Below are 22179 nucleotides of genomic sequence, written 5' to 3'. Positions count from 1 at the left end.
GAAGAATGGGGATTTGACAGTGCACCACTCAAGTAATAAATCATGAATGATTGATGGCTTTCGACCCGTGGATAAGACCGTCCGGGTGGTGGCCAATCGGGGGTCGAGCACCCCTCCATGCCCCCGGACGAGAGGCCAACGACGAACCTGCTTCTTTTCTCCCTCTTTTCGCACTCATTCTCTAAGGCGGCTCTCTAGGCTGTAGCCTGGCTTGAAGCTCATTCTCAAACTTCCTTTCCAGTGTGTTCCGTGTCCAAACGGCCGGATATCCTCGGTTGGGACAGTTGTCTCCCGTATCGCGGGGTTATCTGACTCGAGGTTCTAGGAGCATGTTCACCACAGTATGGGGCAAGCACCATGATCAGCAGGGGCAAGTAATCTCGACCCGGTTGCTAGTCTCACATAGTAGCATTCGAATATGACGCATCTTCGAACCCGATATGATATTCCGGATGGGTTATCGTGGGCTTTTTGGTCCTTCTCGCTCTTCGTTGCAGAGGTCATCGAGGGTGTGACCCGTTCTGCATGACCTCGTCTCGTCGCTTCGAGAATGTATAGTAACCAACCCCCGTCCGGTCCATGAGAAGAAGGGGCATCTGGAGTTGCAGTCTGCAGAGTTTAGGTTGCTGCTAACTTTGCTAATTAGTAGAACTAAAGACAGTGAGGCTGAGAACAAAGAATTGCCCTGCTGTGGCTGGTGATGGTCAAGCCTCAGCTGAGACTTGTAGTTCACACACAGTATGCGGTCTCCGATGAATTCAAAATTCTTTGTCTAGCTTGATAAGAGGGTTTGTCTTCTGCCTAGAATACTTATATAAATGCCAGTTCTGCCAAAAGGTGGAGAAAATCATGCCATAACTAGAACGCATGGCTGATTCAGCGAACAGTAACTAGTTGACTTAACTTACTTAGTATTATTCTACATTACATAGTCAAATGAAAGGTCAAACAATCGTCCCAAAGGGGCTTGCAATCTTGTCAATGTCAATCAGGAAGTCACGAGTACCTCCCTCGGATATACCTGCTTTATCATACTTCAAACACCTGCAGTGGTATGCTACGTGCTCAATGCAGATGTGATCAGCTCAGCACCGGGATGTGGGTTGGTGGTGTGGAAGCCGCCATAACGCCCGCGGATGTTCGACTACGCACCGCAAGCGAGAAGAAAAACAGGACAAAGGTACGAAGCACGGAGTCGGCCAACTTCACATTTCGTGCATATCACAGCTGCATCACCAACTGGCCCCAAACAAACCGGTCCAACTGTCGGTGGTCGTGTGTCGATGTGTCGACTGAGCGAGCTATCGACCTTCTGGTTCGGTCGACGTAGAGCAACTGACTCCTGGTCGGAGGTGAGATCCATATATATCTACTAGTCCTGAGTACAATCATGAACAGCTAGCTTTCCCTCCAATCCGGGGTCATCATTCAAGGGCCTAGGTTGTCTAAGAGGCCTTAGCCAGCCGCCTTTGCTGCAAAGCTCGCAGTTCCGGTGCATCATGCCGGTAGTGTGTTGTACAGTGTAAGGCCTAGGATTGGCTCTAATTGCTGGGAAGAAGCTCCTGAAACTTCACCCCTAAGGTATCTCTAAGGTACTGTGCCTTGTGGGCCGGGCAACTAGCATCTGCTCTCCACCTAACCAGCAGGCGGTTGCAGATGAGGCAGCCAGTCCCAGGAACTTGGGGGAAGGTGGAGGTGGTCCATGCTGACGGGTGCTCCAACATGGAACATCGGAGCTCCATTCCACTCCATATCGCAGGTGGCACATTTGGTTGGAAGAAATTCGCCGTCAACCAGGGTTTGAATGGGGGTGGACGCGGAGGTGGAGATCTCTGGTAGAGAGGTACTCGTACATGTAGGTATGCATGAGTAAGAGCACCAGCGACTGAGTGATTGTCGCAAGCAGCTCCAGCTCAGAATAGAAAGAGAGCATGTTGGCATGGGCGGTGATTATCATGCAAGTTGATTGATCGCCCCAAACGCAAGCAATACTCGGCTAGCCCGATTCGGCATTAGGCTCTGTCTCTTTCCATTGACCTTGTTCCGTGATAAAATGCCTACCTACATGTACAAGCTAGTTAATCATATATGAGTAATTTCGATAGATATCGAAGGAAACGAAGTGGTAAAAAGTATCCAATGGAGAGGCACAGCCACCTGATACTGAAGTGGAAACCATTATCATGGCGGTGGTCAGAAAACTACGAGACCGATTGTCCTATTGACCCATGAAGTCATGAGGAGGATTCCAATTCCTTATCAGTGCCGATTACCGTCCATGACGGCTCCATGGAGTTGATCGATCAATGGCTGAGACTGTACCTGACGCGTACCGTACCGTCACACTGCTTGACCGCCTTGCAACTTACCAGCTTATCGCGCAGGGCAGGGAAGCGTTTAGTTGCAGTACGCTGGTGCAAGAGACTCGCTAGGACAAATTTTTTATATAGTACTTGAGTAGGAAACTCCTCTCCCTTGCTGATTCCCTTTCAGAGCCTCTTCAGAAGGCTGTGGTGGCATCCGTCATCAGCCTGACTGACCGCTTGCACTTGACCATCAAGTCACCGGGTGTGCGTCACAGACCCCCCGGTTTCCGTACGGTACGACAACGACCTCAACGGTAGTAGATTAATTCGCCCTCTTGTCGCTCATCCGCTTCCCTCGTCTCTTCCGTCCTCCTCTCTATCTGCTGCTGCTACTTCTTCTCTTCTTCTTCTTCTGTCTCTGACGTTTCATCCTTCCCAACTCTTTGGCCCCTAGCCTGCACCATCAAACTCGAGCTTGTGTGCATTTGCAGCAGTATGGAATCTTGAACGCTTTTCCCCTCGACGTGAGGACGCTGTGCACATTCCCCCTCCCTTTCTCCGCCTAAGTCGGTCGTTAATGCGGAGAAGCTCCCAAGGTTGTCTAGGCCTCATGCTGCGAATGCTCTTTAACATCTTGTTGCCTGAGCACACCCAAACCATGAACCCAGCCCTCTCTCTCGCATCTTCTCGCCCGTGCCTATTGTTCAGCGCCTAAAACTTCCCCCTACTCTCTCGTTGTTGTTCGCTGTCTTATACAACATCTTTTTGGTTGTTTGGTTCGTTAGCATGGCTATCCGCAGCGCAACTGGTACCTCATCATTTCCTTGAATTAGCCCGGTTCATTCCACGGTCTCTTTGGATTCTGTGTCTATATTCAGCTGGACACCCTCTATATCATTCGCAACCCTATCACAAAACATCATGCACCAACATCCTCGATCGCCGGCGCCCCCTGCGCCCGTTGCAACCAGGTCGAGCCGCTCAGAAGACAATCGGGAGCAAGATCCACGTCCAACCTCCCCAGCATTCGATCCTAGGACATCAAGCAGAGGACTGGGGATTGAGACGGGCGCTGAGTCCCCAGAGCAGAGCCAGACTCGCCGGCCATCTAAAGAAGCGATAGCAAAACTCAATCAGATCATATCAGTAGGGCTTCCTCTCACATGCTTGGCTTCGCCTCACTGCCCTAAAGTGCTTTTTGCTGATACATTTTGTGCTCTAGAACTACCATACCAAAGCCGCTCTGATAATACTTCATGCCCGCGTCGAACTCCCCCCATCCCTCAACAAAGGCTCCGATACTCCTCGGGTCAACCGCTGGGTACGTTTTGCTCTGGATCCTCCCCGACCGCCCTCCGCTCGGGCATCTGTCCCAACTCCCCGGATCGCCCAACCCAGAAGTGAACATGCTGGTCATTACTGACACAATTTGCAGTTCAACGTTGAATTAGAAGATACCGACGTGCTCCGAGAACAACTACGAATCTGGAGGACATGTGATGCAACCGAGAACCGGCCTCCGCCGCTAATCATCGAGACATACCTAGACACTAAAGGCCTCACCAACAATCAAAGCCTCGTTGCCTTGGATGAGCATGGAAAACGGTTTGATGTCTTGGAGTCTCTGTCTTCGTCTCCAGAAGGGCAATCTGCCGCACCTCGCCCTGCAGGGCCTGACGATGTGATTCTGGAGCGGTGGAAGGTGGAACTCGGAGATATGTCTGATAGACTACCGACGGATCTTGGTTCTATTCTGCCTACGGTCTACAAAAAGAGCATCGTCCTGTTCAGGTCTTTGTTCACCTACTCTAAGTTCCTGCCTGTTTGGAAGTTCGCAAGACGCAATGGGAGGCTTCGGACACACCCAGCTTTGCGGATCAAGTACCGTATTTTGGCTGAGAATCCCGATGCCATGACTTCGAAGCCAGATCGTCTGACGACGCCTCTGTTTGAAAGCAGCGGCAAAGTCGTCGACACGTACAGCTTCGGTGTGACGGATTCTCCCGCTGGTCCATTCTCTGTCGAGGTCACTTATCGAACGAGCTGCGAATTTCGTGTAGATGATTCCGAAGCCCTTCTTAGTTCGCGTTTCATGGGTGCCGATGATGAAGGTTTCCGCCCCTCCCTTCCAAGTCGAGATTCGCATATTAAAGCGACCAATCCGGAGGTAGGGTCGGTCCCCCTCGAGAAACGGACTGTCGAAAATGCAGACTTTGGTCGAGCATATGGAAGCCTCTCAACCTTCCATCATGTTGGGCCTACCACCAGTGCAAGTCCTATCTCAGCCCTACGTGCTGCACAGCAGTCTGGTGCCTCGTCTCCATCACCACCCGCTTCATCTTCTCGAAAACCACTTTCTACAAACAAAGCAAGCCCTATGGGCCGTGCTGCTGTTCTCGCCAATGAAGGTAGTCCTGGCGTTTTTAGGCGGCCTTCAATCTCGTTCCAGCCATTCAAAGCCCCTCCCTTGTCAGCCTCTCCATCTCTTGTCGATACTCCGCTTGGGGCTTCTCCCCGTTCGACAGTGACCCCCCGTATGCCCATGTCTGAATCCAAAACCATGCCTTCACCCTCTATGGCAACGTCTACCCGAAAGTCGTTGCCCGGCCCTTCGGAACAAACCGTTGTTCCTCCAAACTCTGCATCACCACGACCCAACACAATTGCAAGATACAGTAGCGCGTTCTCTCACCGCCGTGGAAGGCCTTCTGTCGGTACAATCACTAAACCCGACGACGAAACCTCCAGCGGGAAAGCTAGTGCTACCTCATCTACCGCTCAACCTGGTTCTGGCATAATTGCGGAAGCGACAGGAGCGACAGGAACAAGTGCAGACTCAATTCACGGGGATGATGAGAACATTATGGAGTTTCTGAAGCTCGTAGACCAGAAAAAGGACCTGCTGAGTAACTCGAAATCACCTGCTCATGAAGACCAAGGACGGGCTGCATCTGCTGCATTGACCCGCTATCAGCTTATGAGAGATTCCAATGCTGCTCTGTCGGAATCTATCACGTCTTCTTTAATACTTCAACGCTCGTCCAATTCCTCAAGCAGGCAATTGCACAGTGTGCCGCCAATGGTGGCTGGTACCTCAATCTCGACGGCTTCTTCACCAGGAAAGCCTATTTCCCCCCACACCCCCCACACCCCAGCCATACCCTCGCGCTTGAGCTCGCACAGCATTGTTGACTATAATGACCCTGGCAACAACGATCGACGGGATTCGCATGTCGATCGCAGCTCACCACTTGATGAAAACTCTAGTGAAGGGACGACGTTGGTTAACCCGTCGGCCGTAAACGCAATTGATATTCCCACGTCGCCTACGTCGCTGTTCCCTCCCTCTTACCGCCGGCCAAGTTCTGCTGCTCATCGTCGGCGGACAGTCACAACGGATGACGAGGAAATTTTCCCCTTCAATCTCCGCAGTATAAGTCTTGGGGCTGAGGATAGATCCAACAATAGCCTTAGTGCCATACAACGCCAGCATGACTACGAAAGCGGGAAGGGCAGTTCGAATCAACCGCAGAGAATACCGCAAGACCCGTCCGGGAATGGAGATCCGTCTTTGGCACCGAGCACTGCAATACGCACTTTGGGTACGCAGCGAGGTGCAGCCGCGTCAGGCCCGTCAGCAGTCACGTCAAGTAATCGCGTGTATCAGCCGCGCTTCAGCCTTTCTCGCGGACGAGGCCTCTCCGGCCCTCAGTCTCTGAGCTCCGGCTCAGGCAGCCTTGCACGTGGCACGACTGTTCCTTCGTATCTCACTGAACGCGACCACGATCGTGATGGTAACGCTAGTGGGAGCAACAGCGGTACCTCAACTACCGAGGGTCAACGACCTAGTACCGGCCGCAGCAATCCTCCACAATCGCAAATTGAAGAGGATGAACCCTTGCTTTTTGCCATGAGTGATTTCGGGGCCTCTCGGCGGAGCTTCGAAGAAGGCAGACAGGGCCATCATGGCCCTGATCCCACTGGAAACTCCAGTGGATCGAGACGAGGCGGCGGCAGGCGAGGCGGCGGGCTTTCTGGCTTCCATGTCTGGCCGTGAAAGCCATCTCCTCTCATATGAACCCTCTAACTTCGACTTATATTCCTCGGTGCTTCATGCACCGCTGGTGTCTTTGGCCTCTTTCTCCCCAAGCATCTTTACATACCTTTCTACCTTCTAGCCCTTCTATTCTCTCACATTATTCACATATTTGTTGTCTTATGTCTTTTGGGTGCGCATAACCTACCATTTTTACCTCACGGCGGCGGACTGGCTAGTTTATAGACTGGATCTCCAAGCAATTTCCGCAATGTTCGTTTGGGGCCGGCGAATAAGGTTGACTCGATGTCCCGATATTCTTGTTTCTTGGGTTCTAATGCATGTGTTTGTTATACAGTTTTTCTCTTGCATTCCGGCGTGGGAATAGCGTTTTTGTTTTTTCCTTGGATTTTTTCCTTTCTGTTCTCTTACACATCTTCTACCAAGCGACATACAAATAACGTATTGCGGGCATTGATCTGTCCCTTCTGATATGATTCCATGTTCTATCTTTGTCTACTTCCGAAGTTCTCCCAGTTTGTCTTCCTCAATTCGTTTTCATGCGGGCGTAACGGCTTGATTAATGCTTGATTTTTTTTGATGGTTTACATTCTTGGAATGAGTTTATTGGTCACGACATTAGTTTACGGAAGCTTAGAGATGGACTGCACTCAGTGGGTGGAGTAGTTACCAGAATAAGCATTGGAACTCAAAACTTCTCATCTCTTTGAATGCTCCGCCTTTTTGGGCTGTAGATACTATTCTCCGGGTTGAACGAGTAAAAAGCACCAATACGGACCTACTGAAAACGAGACTTTCTTGCAAGGTTACTAAGTAATTCCAATCATGCATTAAACCGCTGGGGTATGATTCTAGAACTTTTCCGGGGCCTCGGCTGAAAGAGGTAGATAAAACAACGATGGATAGATACATGAATGCGCCGTCGCCTTCTCCTTTACTTCAGTATTCTCTTTTTTAGATACTGTACAATACATGGTTGGGTTCTGTGATGGATTGACTCATCGGACTAGGAAGTGACTAGTGACTCATGAGGCGATCCTATGTCAGCAAAGGTAGTTAGCCTCGTGTCTGGCGTAGGAAAAACAGGGATAGGATTTGCCCGGGCTTGGTTGGACCTTGTGACATGTGTTGGTGCTGGAGGGGAAGCTCTTGATGGAGGTGAGCGGGGCATGAGATCGGAGGAGGGGTAGAGGTCCTCATTCGGGTATATGGAAGGTAGGTAGGTGAAATGATGTGATAAGAGTATATGGCGTATGTTATCATGTGACGTGCGCCAGGTGCCTCGCCCTCCTCGTGCGTAGGGGCAAGCAGCTGAACGATAAGAGGGGTCAGCAGCTTTGTCCGAACGATGACGACAAGGCTACTACTTTGTGGGCGCGGCCGGGCTGTGGCTGCTGCTGCGGCAAGGCTTGGCTCGGTACATGGCACGACAGACTACCTACCGCTAGCAACAGCGGTAGTAGCAGTAGCAGCAATGGATAACCGGCCGATCGGGCTGAGCCTGGAAGGCTCGACTGATTTGGGCAGATGGTTTTACATCTTGCGGAAGGTGTTACCGGAGGCGCTGCGGCGCTCCTTGGCCCGGAAGCTGTGCGATGTGGATTGCTCCGGTCGGTTGAAGCTCCTCTGGGAGTTGGCTTGCTTGCCAGCGCCAGGCGTGAAGGTGACTTCGCGCTCCCCAACGACACCGCCCCGGCGCGAGGGTTTCTCCTTGGTGCGCATGTTCTGGGCGCGCGAGCCGAAGGAACGGTCACGGGTCGAGCTGACGTTCGCGGATGAAGAGATCTCCATGCGGGGTTGTTGCTGGTTGCGGCCCTGTTTGTTGCGTCGGTAGGAGGCGGTGGAGATCTTGTTGGAGGCGGCTGGCTTAGTGTATCGCTCGCCTTCACTCTCGGAGTCAGAGCCGTCGGAGCTGGAGCCGGGGACGTCGTCGACCATCTCCTGCTCGACAGCTGTGAGGCCTCTTTCCTTGGTACGCTTGGGAGCCTCGGGCACAGTGCTGGGGTTGAGAAGCTGGAATTCACGCGATGTCTCATCGATGGCGAAGTCCTCGTCCTCGAAGAGTTTGGCGAAACGAGAATCGCCCATGATGTTTTTGCCGGGTTCCTCGGTGGCAGGTGCGGGAGCGTCAACCATGTCGTCATCGCCACCCTTCTTGAGGACGCGCTGCGCCCGCTTGCGCTCGTTCTTCTCCTCGATGCTGAGCAGCTTGTCGGCAAGCTTCTTGTTGACCTTGACGGCGGCCTTCTTCTTGCCACGGATGCGGCTCTCGCGCTCCTTTTCGATCTTCTCCTTAACACGCTTGGCACGCTCTTCTTCCCACATGTAAGGGTTGGTGATGAGCCTGGCCTCTTCGTACAGCTGCTGCGCCACAAAATAACCGTGCATGTACGGCCGTAGAAGGCTGGTTCGACCGATGAGATGTTCCAAATTGAGAGTGCGAAGTTGAGGAACCGTGAGGAACTTGTAGTTGTCGTAAACAGAGCCCGCCTGACTGGGGTTGAATGCGTTGGGGTCGTTAGGATCCTCGGCCATCTCTTCAACAAGCGAGTCAAGGAAAGAACACCATCTAGGTGCTGCCCCAAGCTGGGGAATATGGAACGCATGCTGCTGGCGGCCTTCATTAGCCGTCAATATCATTCCACTATCTTTGCACCAGGCGACCGAGTTGATGTCGACTGCAGGCTCAACCGACGTCCATGCGCTTCCATCCCGCGGATCCCAGAGCTTGATGATCTTCTTATCGGCGGAGAGAATCTTTGGTTCCAGGGTCTGTTCGCGGCTGGCAGTTGACGGCTGCAGAAACTTGAGCGTGTGGATTGGGAACCCATAGCCCTGATCCTTCTTCAAGTAGGGAGATGACATCCGTAGATCATAAAGATGAATGAGACCGTTCGAAGAACCAGTAGCAAGCGTCAATCCAGATCTGTGAAACTCCAGGGCTGTGATTTCATTTCTGCTTTCGTCTGGACGAGGTTGTGTGGGCGATAGCAGAGTGCCGATTCTGCTTCTCATCCTAGGGTCGAAGAACTCGACATTGCCATTGCTCGCGCCGAATGCCAGAAGGTTGTGGCTCTCCTCGGCGATGGCTCCCACGTTGACGGCGCCCGTATTGATTCCACCCTGTAGCGTACCTCCACCCGCAGAAGTAAAGTCATCGCCGCCCACATCGATTTCGAAACTCCGCATGTATCTGCCCATTTCAAGGTTCAATCGGAACACTTCTCCCATCCCGTCGCTGTTGACACCGACCGAAGGCACCAACGCTTCGGTCGATTGTCTATCGTATACCAGGTCACGTCCATATCGGGGCAATCTCGTCTTGTGGTGCATTCCCGAGGGGGTGTGGAATTCGAGGGAACGGTCGGACTGGAGGTGGAGAGACTTGGAGTAGTCCGAGGAGAGTAGGAGGAAGGTGGTGTTTTCGACATCCGTGTGGCGCGCGTCTATCGAAGCAGTCAGTTAAGCGGGTAGTTGAACGCGGGCGCCCTCGAGATACTCACAACTCAAAGACAGAGCTTGCAAAGAGTGTACATGCATCTGTGGCTTGTATGTTCCTGCAGAAATACCGGTTAGTGGGTCTAACTATGACCAGTCAGTTCCTGCGCAAGCGCGTACCTGTGCTCATGACCCAGTCTCCATCTTCGCTGACCCGAATGCAACGACTGGCTTCCTCAAACCCAAAGTCCTGGTAAAGAGATTAGAAGCCGATAAGAATGAAACACAAGCATTATTCGAGTTCATACCTGCAAGAGTTCTACTCGGTTTGCCCATTCCGGATCATTCTTCAAACTGCGCTTTCTTCTTCTCGCAAGCCATTCTGGGAGCTGTAGTCAAATACCGTCAGTACCAATCGTCGTGTTGTGAGTGATATGATGTTTGTACCTCGCGAGCAGTATTGGAACCGGAGATCGCTGCGCATTTGTCAGTCTCTCATTCATTCATCCGCAGAACCATACACTGGCAGGCTTACTGTAGACGGGGACCTCCGACTGATTGGAGAGCTTCATGGCGAAAAGAGAGCGAGGGGGAGTCGCAAAACAGCCAGCGCCAGTCCGTGTCGATAAGGGAATAATTTTTCGGGCAAAAAAAGTTGCCGGGGATTATCGATAGCTGGAGGGATGGCACGTGATGTTGCGAAAGGCAGTCAGCCGTAGTTCCGCGTGATTGGTTAGGGCGGGCCGAAGCAACCTCCGGTGTGTTAAGTTGTGAGGTTGGTTGGAGTGATAGTTAGAGTCCTCAGGCCCCATCGGAACTTCTGGGGAAAATCAGCGGCCATTTCGCCTCTTCGGGAATGCTGATATCGTATCCATCCATCCATCCATCCATCCCCATTCATCCATTATCAATTCCCAGTTCCCGCTCTCCTTACTTCTTGTATCTTCTTCTGCTGCCTGATGGCTCTTGTTTCTTGACCACTTACACCCCCTTATCCTATATATACCTACGTCTTCATCCCTCTCTCTGGTACTACTTTGATCGCGAACCCTTAAATCCCCTTCCCCCCAAAAAGCGATGGCTTCAGGAAGCTGATCTATTTACTGACTGCCAAAAGTTCCCATGTTGTCGCGCTGAGATATGATTACCTGGGGATGCGCTCCTGGAAATGAATTTTCTTTCGCTGGTAGAAGCGTTCCTGGCTAGCTAGAAGACCTGCCAGCATTTTCAAGGGGCTTTTTAATTAAACCATGGACTTTCCAGGCGGGTCCGTCACAAACATACGCGTCATTGTAAGTCTATCGCAGCCCGCACGTGTCCTCACACGATCCTTCTAAAACACTACTCCAGGACGGATTCTCGCACATTTACTGGAGAATATATACCGAAGAGCCTGGTATTACAAATACTCCTGGCGAGCCTTCCGCAAATGGCTATACCATTTTGAAACATCTCAGCCGTCTCAAAGATCTGGAGCTTCGCCTAAGAAGCCTCGATTGTCTCGTTTCAAGCTATCCTCGACGGCTTTGTCTATGGACCTTTTCTCCTACTCCGGGATTTGAGTCTCTAGCCCCAGTGTCTGCAAGTCAGGGCAAAGATGAATCCGGTAGACTGCTCGTCGGCTCTACTACGTTGAAAGGTACGTCATCTTTCGCGGCGCAAGTGTAATTCAGGTGCTGGAAGCAAGCGCTGATCTCATCGTGCAGTCTCCTCTTCTGGCAGTGTGTCCTCGTCAGATTTGGTCAAGAATCTCTCGGCAGAGCCTCAAAATGCGGCAGGTGCAGCCGGGTCGCAAAGACCGAATGCGCCTACACCATTCGCCACAATCTACGCATCATTTATCTCGGCACTTATGGGAACGTTAAGCCTGCAGTTAATACAGCAGACGAGCGCAGTTCCACTCGGGTCACGCACCCTTCTCACTCTCGATGGCAAAGATCTTGATGAGACCATCGGCTTCAGCAATGAAAGCTTAGCTTTCGCCCCATCGCTGACTACGCTTCAGCTTCAACTGATAGCGGCTGGAAAGCTGACTGTAGCGTTGCAAACCGTGTCACAACCGGGTCTTATGAGACTTTGCAACCCCGAAGACGACTCTTCAGAGGTCCTCGACATTCCAACGGGTACGGATCTGTGGCTATCACCCAGCGGGTCAATCGCCAGACTAGTGACGACAAATCCAGGTCTGAAGGTGGCTTCATCGCCTTATCCGTTCGGCGCAGGAGGCGTGGGAGCTGATTGGTCGGACCCGGCGAACCGCAAACAGTGGATGGTCAATGTACTGGGTTGGCTTGCCAATTTTGGTCTTCCAATCAGTGGGATCGACGAAGACTCATGGGTGGAGGTTGAAGTTTGGGAACCATTCTACTCTAGACTGGCTGGGGAAACATGGCGGCCGAACGATGGAGGCTTATCAACGCTTCCTCTCAAGCGCATTCTTTGGCCAGCTATCTACTGCTTCAGAAGGACAAAATCAGCATCTTCAGACTCCTATGGTGAAATGGAAAGCGTCTGTGCTGTTGTCGATGACCCTCTAGACTTTGCAGAAAAGTGGCACGTATTAGAGAACCCCAGCCCTAACGAAACGAGCCCTAAACCTCCATCCGTTGCTCCGGAATCCGAGACCAAAGACCAAGATGCGCCCACCCCCGATACGATGGGGTTGCCGGAAGGGTTAGAAAGCCTTTCGCGGGCTTCACAGTACCCAGACATCCAACCTGCAAGTCTTGTATACCCGACCCCGCCAGACGGGGCCACGACAGCCGGACTCAATCCTATCACCGTCTCCTCAGATGCATTTTCCGAGGACTTCTACAACAATTCCACCCTTCCTCAACAGACCAGACAGATGTCTTTTGGCCAACCCCACAGTAAGGACCGCGCTGGACTGGATGTGACGATAGGGTTTGGCCCTTCGGCAGGGCTTGCCGTTGGGTCTGGACTGTACGATACCAACGATGACGATGATCTATTTGGGGATATGAACGAGAGGGATTTTGGAGCCAAAGGGATCACAGATGCGGACTTTAGCTTCTTTGATGACCCAAGCTTTGATCGTATGGATGAAGAGGGCCATACAGGTGCTCTTCACGATATGCCGGACTTTGTTGAGGCAGAGCCCCTTGGTGTACAGCCTACGCCGGTTGAGCAGGGCTTCCCTGAATTGGTGCAAGAGATGATTGAGGCGCAGAATTTTATACCCGACGCAGACAAAATGGATGTGACAGCTGAAGATCAGACTGAACAGCCCGTGGATGAAAAGAACACCCCTCCATCATCGCCTCATGCAGACAATGTCGGCACGATAAGCCCGCCATTGAGCCCTGTCGAGGTCAAGAAATTTCTCTTTCCCGAGCCGCAAACCGAAAGTCAACCTCTCCAGAACGGACAGATGCCGGCGCATTACCGACCTATTCACTTCAGGCAAGGGGTTTCCGGTTGGGATCACAAATACAGCACTGAAGGAAAGTTCTGGTTTACAATGCGCGGAAAAGATACCTCCGCGAACGTCACGGCCACCACAAAGAGTGATATTCCAACCATCGGCCTTCTTCGCCGCAGTACAAAGTCGAAGAAAAGTGCGGGTGCCACACTGTCCGACGATCGCGACAGTCTTGCGGGTGAGGAAATGCTGCAACTAGTTACAGGCACGGAGATGAGCGACGCTGCAAGTACTGACAGCGAAGGATCTGGGTCGGACAGCGATACGTCACCGACAACGTACTCTACGCGCAAAAGAAAACGCAGTCGTTCGAACTCCACAAAATCGTTGGCTTTGTCTCCAGAAAATGCTTCCTTGAACGTGCAGCAAGACGCAGCAAATCCACGTCCCGAGGATTCCGTCTTCTTGGGCAATTTCCTTTCAACTTTCTCCGACTGGTCCTTGGCCGGCAACTTCTCGATTTCTCAGAACCAAACCTTCCCCGTCCTTCTTCAGAAAGAATTGCAAATTCAAATTGCCCAGATTCTGGTTGATCAAGTGACGCAATCTTCTCTGGATCACAAGTACGATGGTGGTACTATTGGTCTTTCCGCCTGTGAAAATGACGCTCATTCTCCCCAGAACGTTGACGACCAATCGTTTATGGGCGGTATCGAAAGGCTCGACCTGAATAGCTTTGTCTCGTTGCAGGATAATTTAGCACTTTCTCCTGCCCCTGGCAGTGCCCAGGCGCGACAACCTACTCAGCGGAGGGAAACAGGCAAAGGCACCATTTCTCGTCTCAGTCCACCACACCTACGCGTCTGTCGAGGCAAAGATTTCCTAGAAACACTACCACCAGCGATCCCTTTCTGGGAGACATTTGGATTAGGACCGGCTCACGGCCAGAAAGACATACTCGCTTATTGCATCCACCCTCATACCGCCGCAGAAGCTGCCGATACCTTTCTAGATCGCCTTGGCTTAGTATACTCAGGCTGCAATCTGGGGGTTCACGATCGAGGGGATGGATCGAACCTTTTCAACCGTGGCTTGGGCTCGTGGGACATTGGTCTGGCACATAAACGCTATTCATCTATCATGCAATCCTTGAAGACAATATGCGAAGAATTAGGTACGTCAACTCTTCATTTTTTTTAAAAAGGTCGGCGCTGACTAGGTGCAGGAGCTGCTTTGTTGAAGGATCCGCCCGGCAAGGATAACAATCTCCTTGTCTATATCGTCAACCCTTTTACCCACGCTGCAGCATTGGTCGATATCTGCTCGGCCTTCTGGAGTCTGTTTCAGAATTATGTGGCCGATGCTGACCGGCAACAGGCACGGCAACTAAATGAACTTGTACTGCAGATTGTTCCCCTTGACTTTCTCATGTCGAACGAATCGTTAGTTGTGCCTCCTCAAGCCGACTACTTGAACCTGGCTCTTGAAGTCTACAGCCGGTGCCCACCCAAGTCGCCTGATTCTAGCCTAGTCAACGGCGCACCTCCGATGCTTCTTGCGGAACCTCTTCCCAAGACAATCAACTTCAAACTTTCATCCGAGAAGACCTCTCCACTGCAAGAAGGAAAATGTCTCCACATTGCGTGCTCCAGAAGTCAAGACCAAAGATGGCTAAGTGTGGCCTGGTCCGACAACACGGGGGCCCTGCAGCGGACCATGTCCTATTGTCTCCGCTTCCGCAACTCGTCAGCAGTCCGAAGTGTTGCGGAAGTACGCGGTGAAATCTGGGGGGCAACGAAGGACATCATGGACAGGACTCAGGCGCGCTGGCGGGTTGTTGTCGCCAACACGGATCCTATAGATCAGGAGGAAATTGACTGTGAGTGTGCCACTGCAAGCTGTTTCGCATGGTTACTGACGGTTCCCAGCCTGGACAAACTTTACAGAGCAGTACAATAAGTCCCGATCAACAAATCTGGATTTGACGATCCTGAGTGTCAGCACTACGCCCGATCTTACACTCGAGCCACCTTTCTTGCCCTTGACAATGAGCGCCGTCAACCCCCTCGCATCAACCTCGCCGATCGCTACGCCGAATCCTAGCATTTCGTCACCCGACCAAATCAGCACGGCGCCCACCCCTCCCAGCGGAGCTAATGCGCCTCTCAACGCGCCCACCCCGACAGCAGAAACCAATCCTGAAATCGAGTCCGAATCCCTCCTCATGGACATATGCGACGAGACGTGGGGCGTCGTCCTGTCGCACCGGCTCAACAGCTCTATGCATCAAACTGAGTATCGGCCCGCGCTGGCCAGCGGATATCTCCTCCGCAGGCGAGGCTCCACCGACGGAGACGGGGTATTTACCATGGGCGCTAACGTCATCTACACGCGGCGTCCGTCGACTTCCTACGACGCCCTCCTCCGAGATATCCTAAGCATGTACCGAGATCTTGCCAGTCTGGCTCGGGCTCGGGGCACTCGAGCGGTGCAGCAGGGTACCTTACCGTGGCACATTGCCACGGTAGTCAAGGCTCAGGCACTTCTGAGCTACGTTCTCTGATTCCTTTTCTTTTTCTTGCCTCATTGCGTGTTTAACTAGTTCATTATACCATGTTGCGGCCGGTGGGTGTGAAGATGCGGGCGTTTGGTGCTTGCTTCTCTCTCCTGCTAGATTTGCTTCAAACATCCCGGGGTATCTGTATATAATTCATTGTCTTACTTTCATATCGAGCACAACGTGTGTGGTACAGTGTTCCTCAGCGAATTCGGCCTCGGCCAGTCAATCCTTTATTGACATAAACTATTGCGACCACGAACGACCCGACCTGCCGACGGCTGGGATATAGGGATATGACCTCCCTTTCACAAGAAAGCGTCCAGCGGCTACCTCTCGTCCTCTTCCCGATAATCTCCTTCTTTCTCAAAGACATACCCTTGTTCCTTTTCTGTAGTCGCTAACCCCATAAAAAAACTCATCTCCCCAACAATGAATACCAACTGACAACTCCCCTCAGTTACAAGATATATAAGAGCACTCGGAATCCCAGCAAATACCCAAGTCACTATGATACCCAAAGCGGCACTGACACCTTTTGCTCTCTCTCCGCCTCTCTATCTCACGCAGACAACTAAACACAGTCACAGCGTTACAAACAGACAGACAAAATGTCCGAACCGCTCTCCGAAACCAACCGGAAGACCTGGGAAGACGAGTATTACGAGGCCCGCAGCGTCGAGGGGCCCCCAGGCCGTCGTCAGCTGGAGTACGAATGCCGCGCCTGCCTGGTGACAGTGACCTGCTTCGCCACGCAGAACGATGCCGATACCCTTCCGCTTCCGCTCCTGCGCGACCATCTCCGCTACTGCCCTGGCCGAGAATCCGGCGTAAGAGGGCTAGTCGCCGCCGCCGTAGGCGCTATCGCATTACTAGAAGAGCAGGAACAGCAATTATTGAAGCAGATTGAAGACGAGATGGTAGTGGATAAGCCGGCTGAAGTGACGAAGACAGAAGAAGAAGCGGACGACGACGCTCTTCTACCCCACCCCCAACGCAAGTTACATGCCACCAGCACCAGCACCAGCCCCAGCACCAGCCCCAGCCCCAGCAGCAGTAGCTACGCTTACACCCCTTATCCCACCCAAACCCGGGCTCCGTGGTGCGAAGACCCCGCGACTGTCCGCAAAGGTTTCGAGATATCCGGGACCGGGAAACCGAACGAACGCCGTGCGACCTGTCGCTCTTGCGGGTCGGCCGTCCAGGACTTGGTGCACACGTTGCGCGGCCATAATAAGTGCTGTCCTGCGAGGGTTGGGAATTGGGAGGAGGACGAGCGGGGGCTTCTTGAGCATTTTGCCATGGGGCTGAAGAGGAATTCGCGGCAGGCGCGTTGTCGCGCTTGTCGCGCTGTTATGGGCGGGAGGCCCGAGTTGATGAGGAGGCATCTGAGGTTTTGTCGGGGTGGTGTTGGTGTTAGGTCTTCTTCGCGGCAGCGGCAGCGGGTGCAGGTGCAGGTACAGGTGCAGGCACAGGCACCTGGAACTGAGGTGGATGAGGGCTCGTCGCTGGGTGAGTAGGTGGTTAGCTGTAGATCTAGGGGTATGGTGTATGTACTGTACTCCGTGATTTTATTGAAGATATTTTTCGGAAAAAATAGACGATTTTGAACTTGTACGACCTATGTAAGGGTATAAGATGGACAGGATGAAGTAGTCTACTGCGGCTCGTATGTGTTGGATGGCTAAGACGGCCGTTGGAGATCCAGAATAGCCTCGCAGCAGGCTTGGGATGTAGTATGCTAAGCTCAATCACAATCGAAACGACCTCCGAGATATATATCGTTGATCTCAGTCTGTAGTTGTAAAAAGCTCCTAGAGAACTAACCTTTTTTATTCTTGACGAAAGGCGTGTGATGGTGAATAAAAACCCCGGTATTATTTCAGGAGTTTCTCTTCAAGTCGAATTGAGAGTCAAAAGATTGCCAGGGACTTGCCTTCTCAGTAGCCGGAGCGAGACATATATCAGACTCAATCTTCCAACCCCGACGCTCCTTTGGGTAATCCTCTCACCACGAAACACAAGCTATCATCAGAACGCATGTTCAGTTCCAATCTTGTCGCTTATCTGGAGATCTCTGAACCCCAAGCAGCCACTCTCGCGAACAGATCCAGTAGCCATGCCTAAAAAACAAAAGCCCGTTCAGCCGAAACGAAAACTGCCAAGAGTGAGCCCTACAGGAGAAGTCCAGTGCAAGGAAGAGGCTCGGCATCGTTTCCAGATCCTTAGCAGCACAGGAGCAAAGGTTTGTTGCCTCATTTGCGGTGGCAACATGAAAAACAACGTGTCACAACTGAACCGGCATATGAAGGATAACTGCAGTAGGAACAAGCACGAGACTCGCTGGGTGGACCGCTGGACGCAAGCCCAACTAGCGGAGCTGCGCAGCCTTTATCTCATCGAAGACGAAGTCCCCCAGTGTCCGGACTGCGGTCATCTGCTTGCTGACTGGGCAAGAACCGGCCTCTTAGGACACATCCGGCAATGCCCGGCATTGCTCGCTCGGTGCCGCCAGCCGCGGGCTGCTGGTGAAGTGGACCGACCCTTCGTGCGGGAGTATGTCGAGAAGCATTTTTCCCACTCGGTGGCTGAGCGGCCTCGCATTGAGCGGACCCGTGGGTATTTCCGGATCGAGGGAGGCGTTGAGGAGGACGACGAGGACGAGGAGGTTCCGGGCGGCGAAATAGCAGCGCAGCGCACCATGTGCCGTCTCTGCGGTGAGAAACTGCAGCTACCATGGGATCTGATGATTCGATCGCAACGCAAAATCGTCCTCGAACGACACCTCATCATGTGCCCCGGTCCCGGCCTGGAAGATACTTGGTATAAGCTGGGTGCCAGTCGGTCCTGCGACAACATCGGCTGCAAGGAGACGATCCTCCACTCGGAGCTGCCTGCGCACCGGCGCCAATGCCCATGGCGCGACCTCGAGTGCCCTGACGCCACCCCTGGAAAGCTCACTTGCTATGGTTGTGGCACAGAGGTGGGCATGGCCTCGTTCGAGCCGCATATGAAGGACTGCAAAAAGATCTGCCGCCGCTGTACTTATTGCGGCCGACGCGGGTTCACTCCCAGTGAGTTCAAGGAGCACAAGAAATCCTGCTTGATGTGGAGATGCTATAGATGCTTGGATTATTGCACATGGACATACCGCAACCTACATCTCAAACGGTGTGCTTTCGTGCGTTGTCGATTATGCCATCAACCACGAATCCCTGCAGGTCGACAAGGCGATCATGCCCAGAAATGTCGAGCCCGCCGCGGTCAAGGTCATCTGTTGACAAACTCTGACCACAAGGAGCAGGTGTCAGGGGAGGAGCAGCGTGGCCTCGAGCTAAGCGACCTGAGCGACCTGAGTAGCTTAAGCGAGGTGGACACTTCAGGCGAGGGAGACGAGGTGGACCACTTGAACAAGTTGAAGGACGACCATCTGCGTACGATCTTTCCTGTCGATGGCTTTTTGGCACAACTCGCTAAATGGTTATAGTGCTTCAGATCATGATATCTGTGTCTCATGAGGACCGCCGCCAATGTTCAATACTGCTATAAGATCATTGAACACTCATTGAACCCTTAAAGGTACCAATATGCTTTGGGAAAACAAATATGATTTCCGAAGAATGAATCCTGACTCTGGCTGATTATCTACAGTACAATCCGGCCAGGAGGGCGCAGCTCTCTCAACACTTCCTAGCATCTTTAACTTGAAAATGCAAAGACCTTAGATAAACCATGCAATGTACAGATGTATCAATCAAACAATACGTATCTTCCCAACTAGCCATTTACTACTCTGACTTCCACCAACAGCTAAAAAAGGGTATAGGTAGAGCTCCAGAATACATAGAATAGCACGTACGACGAGTTATCACGGCATTACAAACACATGATATGAACCCAAGCAGACTTAGGCCATCAGAACTACACCAAATCCTCTGAATCATTGCTCGTAGGAAATACCTTTCTTGTTAGTGATTGTTGGCAGAACCGCAAGAGATTTTCTCAGATATATTTTAACAATACTGTCTTGTTTTCTCGACAGTCACTGAAGGATATTATCAATGAAGCCAACAGGCAGCCGGTAATCGATCACTTGAAGAGGAAGCAGGTGCAGGAGAAAATCGAGATATGAAGCGATAATATTCTCTCACTACTGATATCATCATGGAATAGCTCTTGATAGCAACAAAGCGGACTCCGCTGAACGACTAAGAAGTGACCAAGACAAATAGATCACTGCCGGGTAGCGATAATCTCCCTTTCGAAACCTATTTCAGAAAGATTTCTGCCATAACATATTTCGTGTATCTTGAAAGGATTACAGTCGATCTTCACCACGTCGACAGCTGAATGAGAAGCAGACTCAGGTTAATGACTGTTGTGGGGGTTAGCCTCTTGCAGCTGATCTTCACGAACTCTGCCATGATCGGTTCATCACCCGGAGATATCCTTTAATGGGGAAAGTGAAGTGAAAGCATCAGACATGGATTTCTGTCGTTATAAATACCTGGTTACTCCTTCTATTATCGTTCTCACTTTAGCCATGACACTTGACAGAGTCTTGCGTTTAGGCTTCGTGTTATATCAAGCTTACACGACAACGTCTCAAGTTGACGCACTAGCAAGAAGCGAAAGCGATGTCTGAAGATCCATCCACCGCAGAGTGTGCCGCCAAGTCCCGTGGAAGGTACAATCCTGACCTTCGCAAGAACTTTCAGATAATCGGCGGCGCTGGACTCCAGTGCTATTCGCGACAACTAAAGTGTCTTGTCTGTGGAGATATCGTAGCTGACCACGCGAGTTGCATCAGACGGCACGTGAAATGCTGCTCCGCGAACGCAGAGAAGCGTATTGCAGCGGAGAACTCAGCGGATCCGAGAGCTTCCTTGGAAGTGGTGACGTGGACCAAGGCTCAAAAAACCGAGCTCCGGAGCAACTTCCACATTGTCGAGCCAACGCAGCCAGTGAAGTGCCATAGATGCCTCGCATGTGGCAAAGACAATGTCAAGGGGAGCAGGACCGAGCTCGTGCAGCATATCCAACGCTACCCGAGCACGCGAGCCAAGTACCGCGAGATGGACGCAGAACACCTCAACACCACGCGTGCGCAGAAATTCTTGAAGCGATATCTGGACGCGGCGGACACGCATTGGATGTGCCCGGGGTGCAGACCAATCTTCCCGCGGACAGAAGAAATGCAGCACCGCCGCGAGTGTGCCTTTTTCCGATGCTACTTTTGCCACCGCTACCGACTCCCCTCCGCTGAACTGAAATCGCATTTACGAACGTGCGGATCCTCTAAAAAGAACAAAAGCAAGCAAAGACTCCGAGCTTTAGTCGCTAAGCCTGAGGGGTATGAGCCTACGCTCGGTCGTTGCAATGCTTGCGCGACTTCTGTGCCGCTGACGGAGCTTGAGCAACACCGTCGGGAACGTATCTTTCTTTACTGTGACGCATACAAGACGGCCAAGATCCATACGGGTGCTTGGGAAAGCCATGTCTGCACATGTTCGAAGCGGGTTGAGGGTACTTTCGGTTATTGCAATGCTTGCGCGGCTTCTGTGCCGCTGACGGAGCTTGAACGACAGTCAAAACTGTGTCTATCTTTACTGTAACGCTTGTAATAGGGCCAAGATCTTCCCAGTTGCTTGGGAAAACCATGTGCGCATGTGCCCGAGGCGAGCTGTTGACGATGTCGCTCCAGGAACGATGCCGGTTCCTGATCCACCGGTTCCTGATCCAAGCCACCTGGGACAGGGCGCATCAGGACTTATGCCGGTTCTTGATTGGCTTTCAGAACAGAATACATCAGAAATGATGCCGGTTCCTGATCCCAGGCTTCTGGAACAGGGCAGCGCAGCCCTTTCTGGGTCTCACTTTTCTTCGGGGACGGAAATTCCATTTGATAACATACTTTAAAAAACTGATCAATATTATTCAAAATGACTGAGACCAATATGATGTCGAATTATAGCAGCAATGCAAGGATGATTTGCAGAAGTAGCATGTATGAAAGTTAGGCGCAAAACGATCATGATGAAGTTGATGCCGTAGCTGTAAAGGAAAGCCGTCGAGAACAAGCGTAGTTATTATTACCATAGTCCATTGACAGAGCATACCAAAGTGAGAAGAAAAAAAGCATCAAGTATCAGACATAAGTCAGCGTCAAACTAATGCTTGAATATGGGAGCTGAAGATGATTGATCCTCCGACAGGCGGGGCGGGAAATACAAACATATAAACATACAAACAGTCAGCGACATCATCTGCAACTCCGACGCTATTCCCAATTGGGTAACCAGCTGGTCATGACGCTCCAGCCACGGACTTAACAACCTCAACCATTGCCCTCGATCACGGAGATGGCACGGCGATTAGAGCTCTCAATGGACATAAGTGTATCCTGCCAGAGCTTATATCGGAGGCAGTCCGCTGTCAA

At 51.9% G+C, this 22179-nt stretch overlaps 6 protein-coding genes across 6 annotated transcripts; 5 read left to right on the top strand and 1 right to left on the bottom strand.

Annotated features, from left to right (window-relative positions):
• Positions 1-3097: 3097 nt before the first annotated feature.
• On the top strand, positions 3098-6506 carry BO97DRAFT_129411 (putative autophagy protein Atg13). Its single transcript, XM_025690037.1, has 3 exons — positions 3098-3452; positions 3529-3627; positions 3742-6506. The coding sequence occupies exons 1-3, from the start codon at positions 3228-3230 to the stop codon at positions 6361-6363; spliced, it is 2946 nt and encodes a 981-aa protein (XP_025555429.1). The 5' UTR covers positions 3098-3227; the 3' UTR covers positions 6364-6506.
• A 1390-nt stretch (positions 6507-7896) lies between these two features.
• BO97DRAFT_420584 (WD repeat NOL10/ENP2 family protein) lies at positions 7897-10373 on the bottom strand (the record flags this gene model as incomplete). The annotated part of the gene is made up of 6 exons (XM_025696667.1): positions 7897-9809; positions 9867-9920; positions 9982-10051; positions 10110-10190; positions 10249-10277; positions 10337-10373. The coding sequence occupies 6 exons, from the start codon at positions 10371-10373 to the stop codon at positions 7897-7899; spliced, it is 2184 nt and encodes a 727-aa protein (XP_025555428.1).
• Positions 10374-10691: 318 nt separating this feature from the next.
• BO97DRAFT_382582 (uncharacterized protein) lies at positions 10692-15897 on the top strand. Its single transcript, XM_025693310.1, has 5 exons — positions 10692-11093; positions 11152-11440; positions 11508-14357; positions 14409-15062; positions 15112-15897. Exons 1-5 carry the CDS (start codon positions 11052-11054, stop codon positions 15744-15746), a joined length of 4470 nt encoding a protein of 1489 aa, XP_025555427.1. The 5' UTR covers positions 10692-11051; the 3' UTR covers positions 15747-15897.
• A 454-nt stretch (positions 15898-16351) lies between these two features.
• Positions 16352-17260, top strand: BO97DRAFT_410679 (uncharacterized protein; the record flags this gene model as incomplete). Its single annotated transcript, XM_025696143.1, has 1 exon — positions 16352-17260. One exon carries the CDS (start codon positions 16352-16354, stop codon positions 17258-17260), a length of 909 nt encoding a protein of 302 aa, XP_025555426.1.
• A 237-nt stretch (positions 17261-17497) lies between these two features.
• Positions 17498-19434, top strand: BO97DRAFT_129370 (uncharacterized protein). Its single transcript, XM_025690036.1, has 3 exons — positions 17498-19174; positions 19228-19319; positions 19392-19434. The coding sequence occupies exons 1-2, from the start codon at positions 17596-17598 to the stop codon at positions 19287-19289; spliced, it is 1641 nt and encodes a 546-aa protein (XP_025555425.1). The 5' UTR covers positions 17498-17595; the 3' UTR covers positions 19290-19319; positions 19392-19434.
• A 799-nt stretch (positions 19435-20233) lies between these two features.
• On the top strand, positions 20234-21943 carry BO97DRAFT_455765 (uncharacterized protein). Its single transcript, XM_025699144.1, has 2 exons — positions 20234-21327; positions 21368-21943. The coding sequence occupies exons 1-2, from the start codon at positions 20378-20380 to the stop codon at positions 21657-21659; spliced, it is 1242 nt and encodes a 413-aa protein (XP_025555424.1). The 5' UTR covers positions 20234-20377; the 3' UTR covers positions 21660-21943.
• The last annotated feature ends 236 nt before the right edge of the window (positions 21944-22179 follow it).

The sequence above is a fragment of the Aspergillus homomorphus genome (assembly GCF_003184865.1).
Source record: "Aspergillus homomorphus CBS 101889 unplaced genomic scaffold BO97scaffold_3, whole genome shotgun sequence".
Lineage (NCBI taxonomy): Eukaryota > Fungi > Ascomycota > Eurotiomycetes > Eurotiales > Aspergillaceae > Aspergillus > Aspergillus homomorphus.
The sequence above is the reverse complement of the archived record's forward strand: the minus strand, read 5'-3'. Positions and strand labels throughout refer to the sequence as shown.

Bases quoted from the DNA above. Each gene is read 5' to 3' on its own strand.
- BO97DRAFT_455765 (XM_025699144.1), top strand. From the start codon at position 20,378: ATGTCTGAAGATCCATCCACCGCAGAGTGTGCCGCCAAGTCCCGTGGA. The intron at 21,328-21,367 runs GTCAAAACTGTG...CGCTTGTAATAG, and splicing joins CTGACGGAGCTTGAACGACA to GGCCAAGATCTTCCCAGTTG.
- BO97DRAFT_129411 (XM_025690037.1), top strand. From the start codon at position 3,228: ATGCACCAACATCCTCGATCGCCGGCGCCCCCTGCGCCCGTTGCAACC. The intron at 3,453-3,528 runs GTAGGGCTTCCT...TTTGTGCTCTAG, and splicing joins AACTCAATCAGATCATATCA to AACTACCATACCAAAGCCGC. The intron at 3,628-3,741 runs GTACGTTTTGCT...CACAATTTGCAG, and splicing joins CTCCTCGGGTCAACCGCTGG to TTCAACGTTGAATTAGAAGA.
- BO97DRAFT_129370 (XM_025690036.1), top strand. From the start codon at position 17,596: ATGGTGAATAAAAACCCCGGTATTATTTCAGGAGTTTCTCTTCAAGTC. The intron at 19,175-19,227 runs GTACGATCTTTC...AAATGGTTATAG, and splicing joins GTTGAAGGACGACCATCTGC to TGCTTCAGATCATGATATCT.
- BO97DRAFT_382582 (XM_025693310.1), top strand. From the start codon at position 11,052: ATGGACTTTCCAGGCGGGTCCGTCACAAACATACGCGTCATT. The intron at 14,358-14,408 runs GTACGTCAACTC...GACTAGGTGCAG, and splicing joins GACAATATGCGAAGAATTAG to GAGCTGCTTTGTTGAAGGAT. The intron at 15,063-15,111 runs GTGAGTGTGCCA...GACGGTTCCCAG, and splicing joins AGATCAGGAGGAAATTGACT to CCTGGACAAACTTTACAGAG.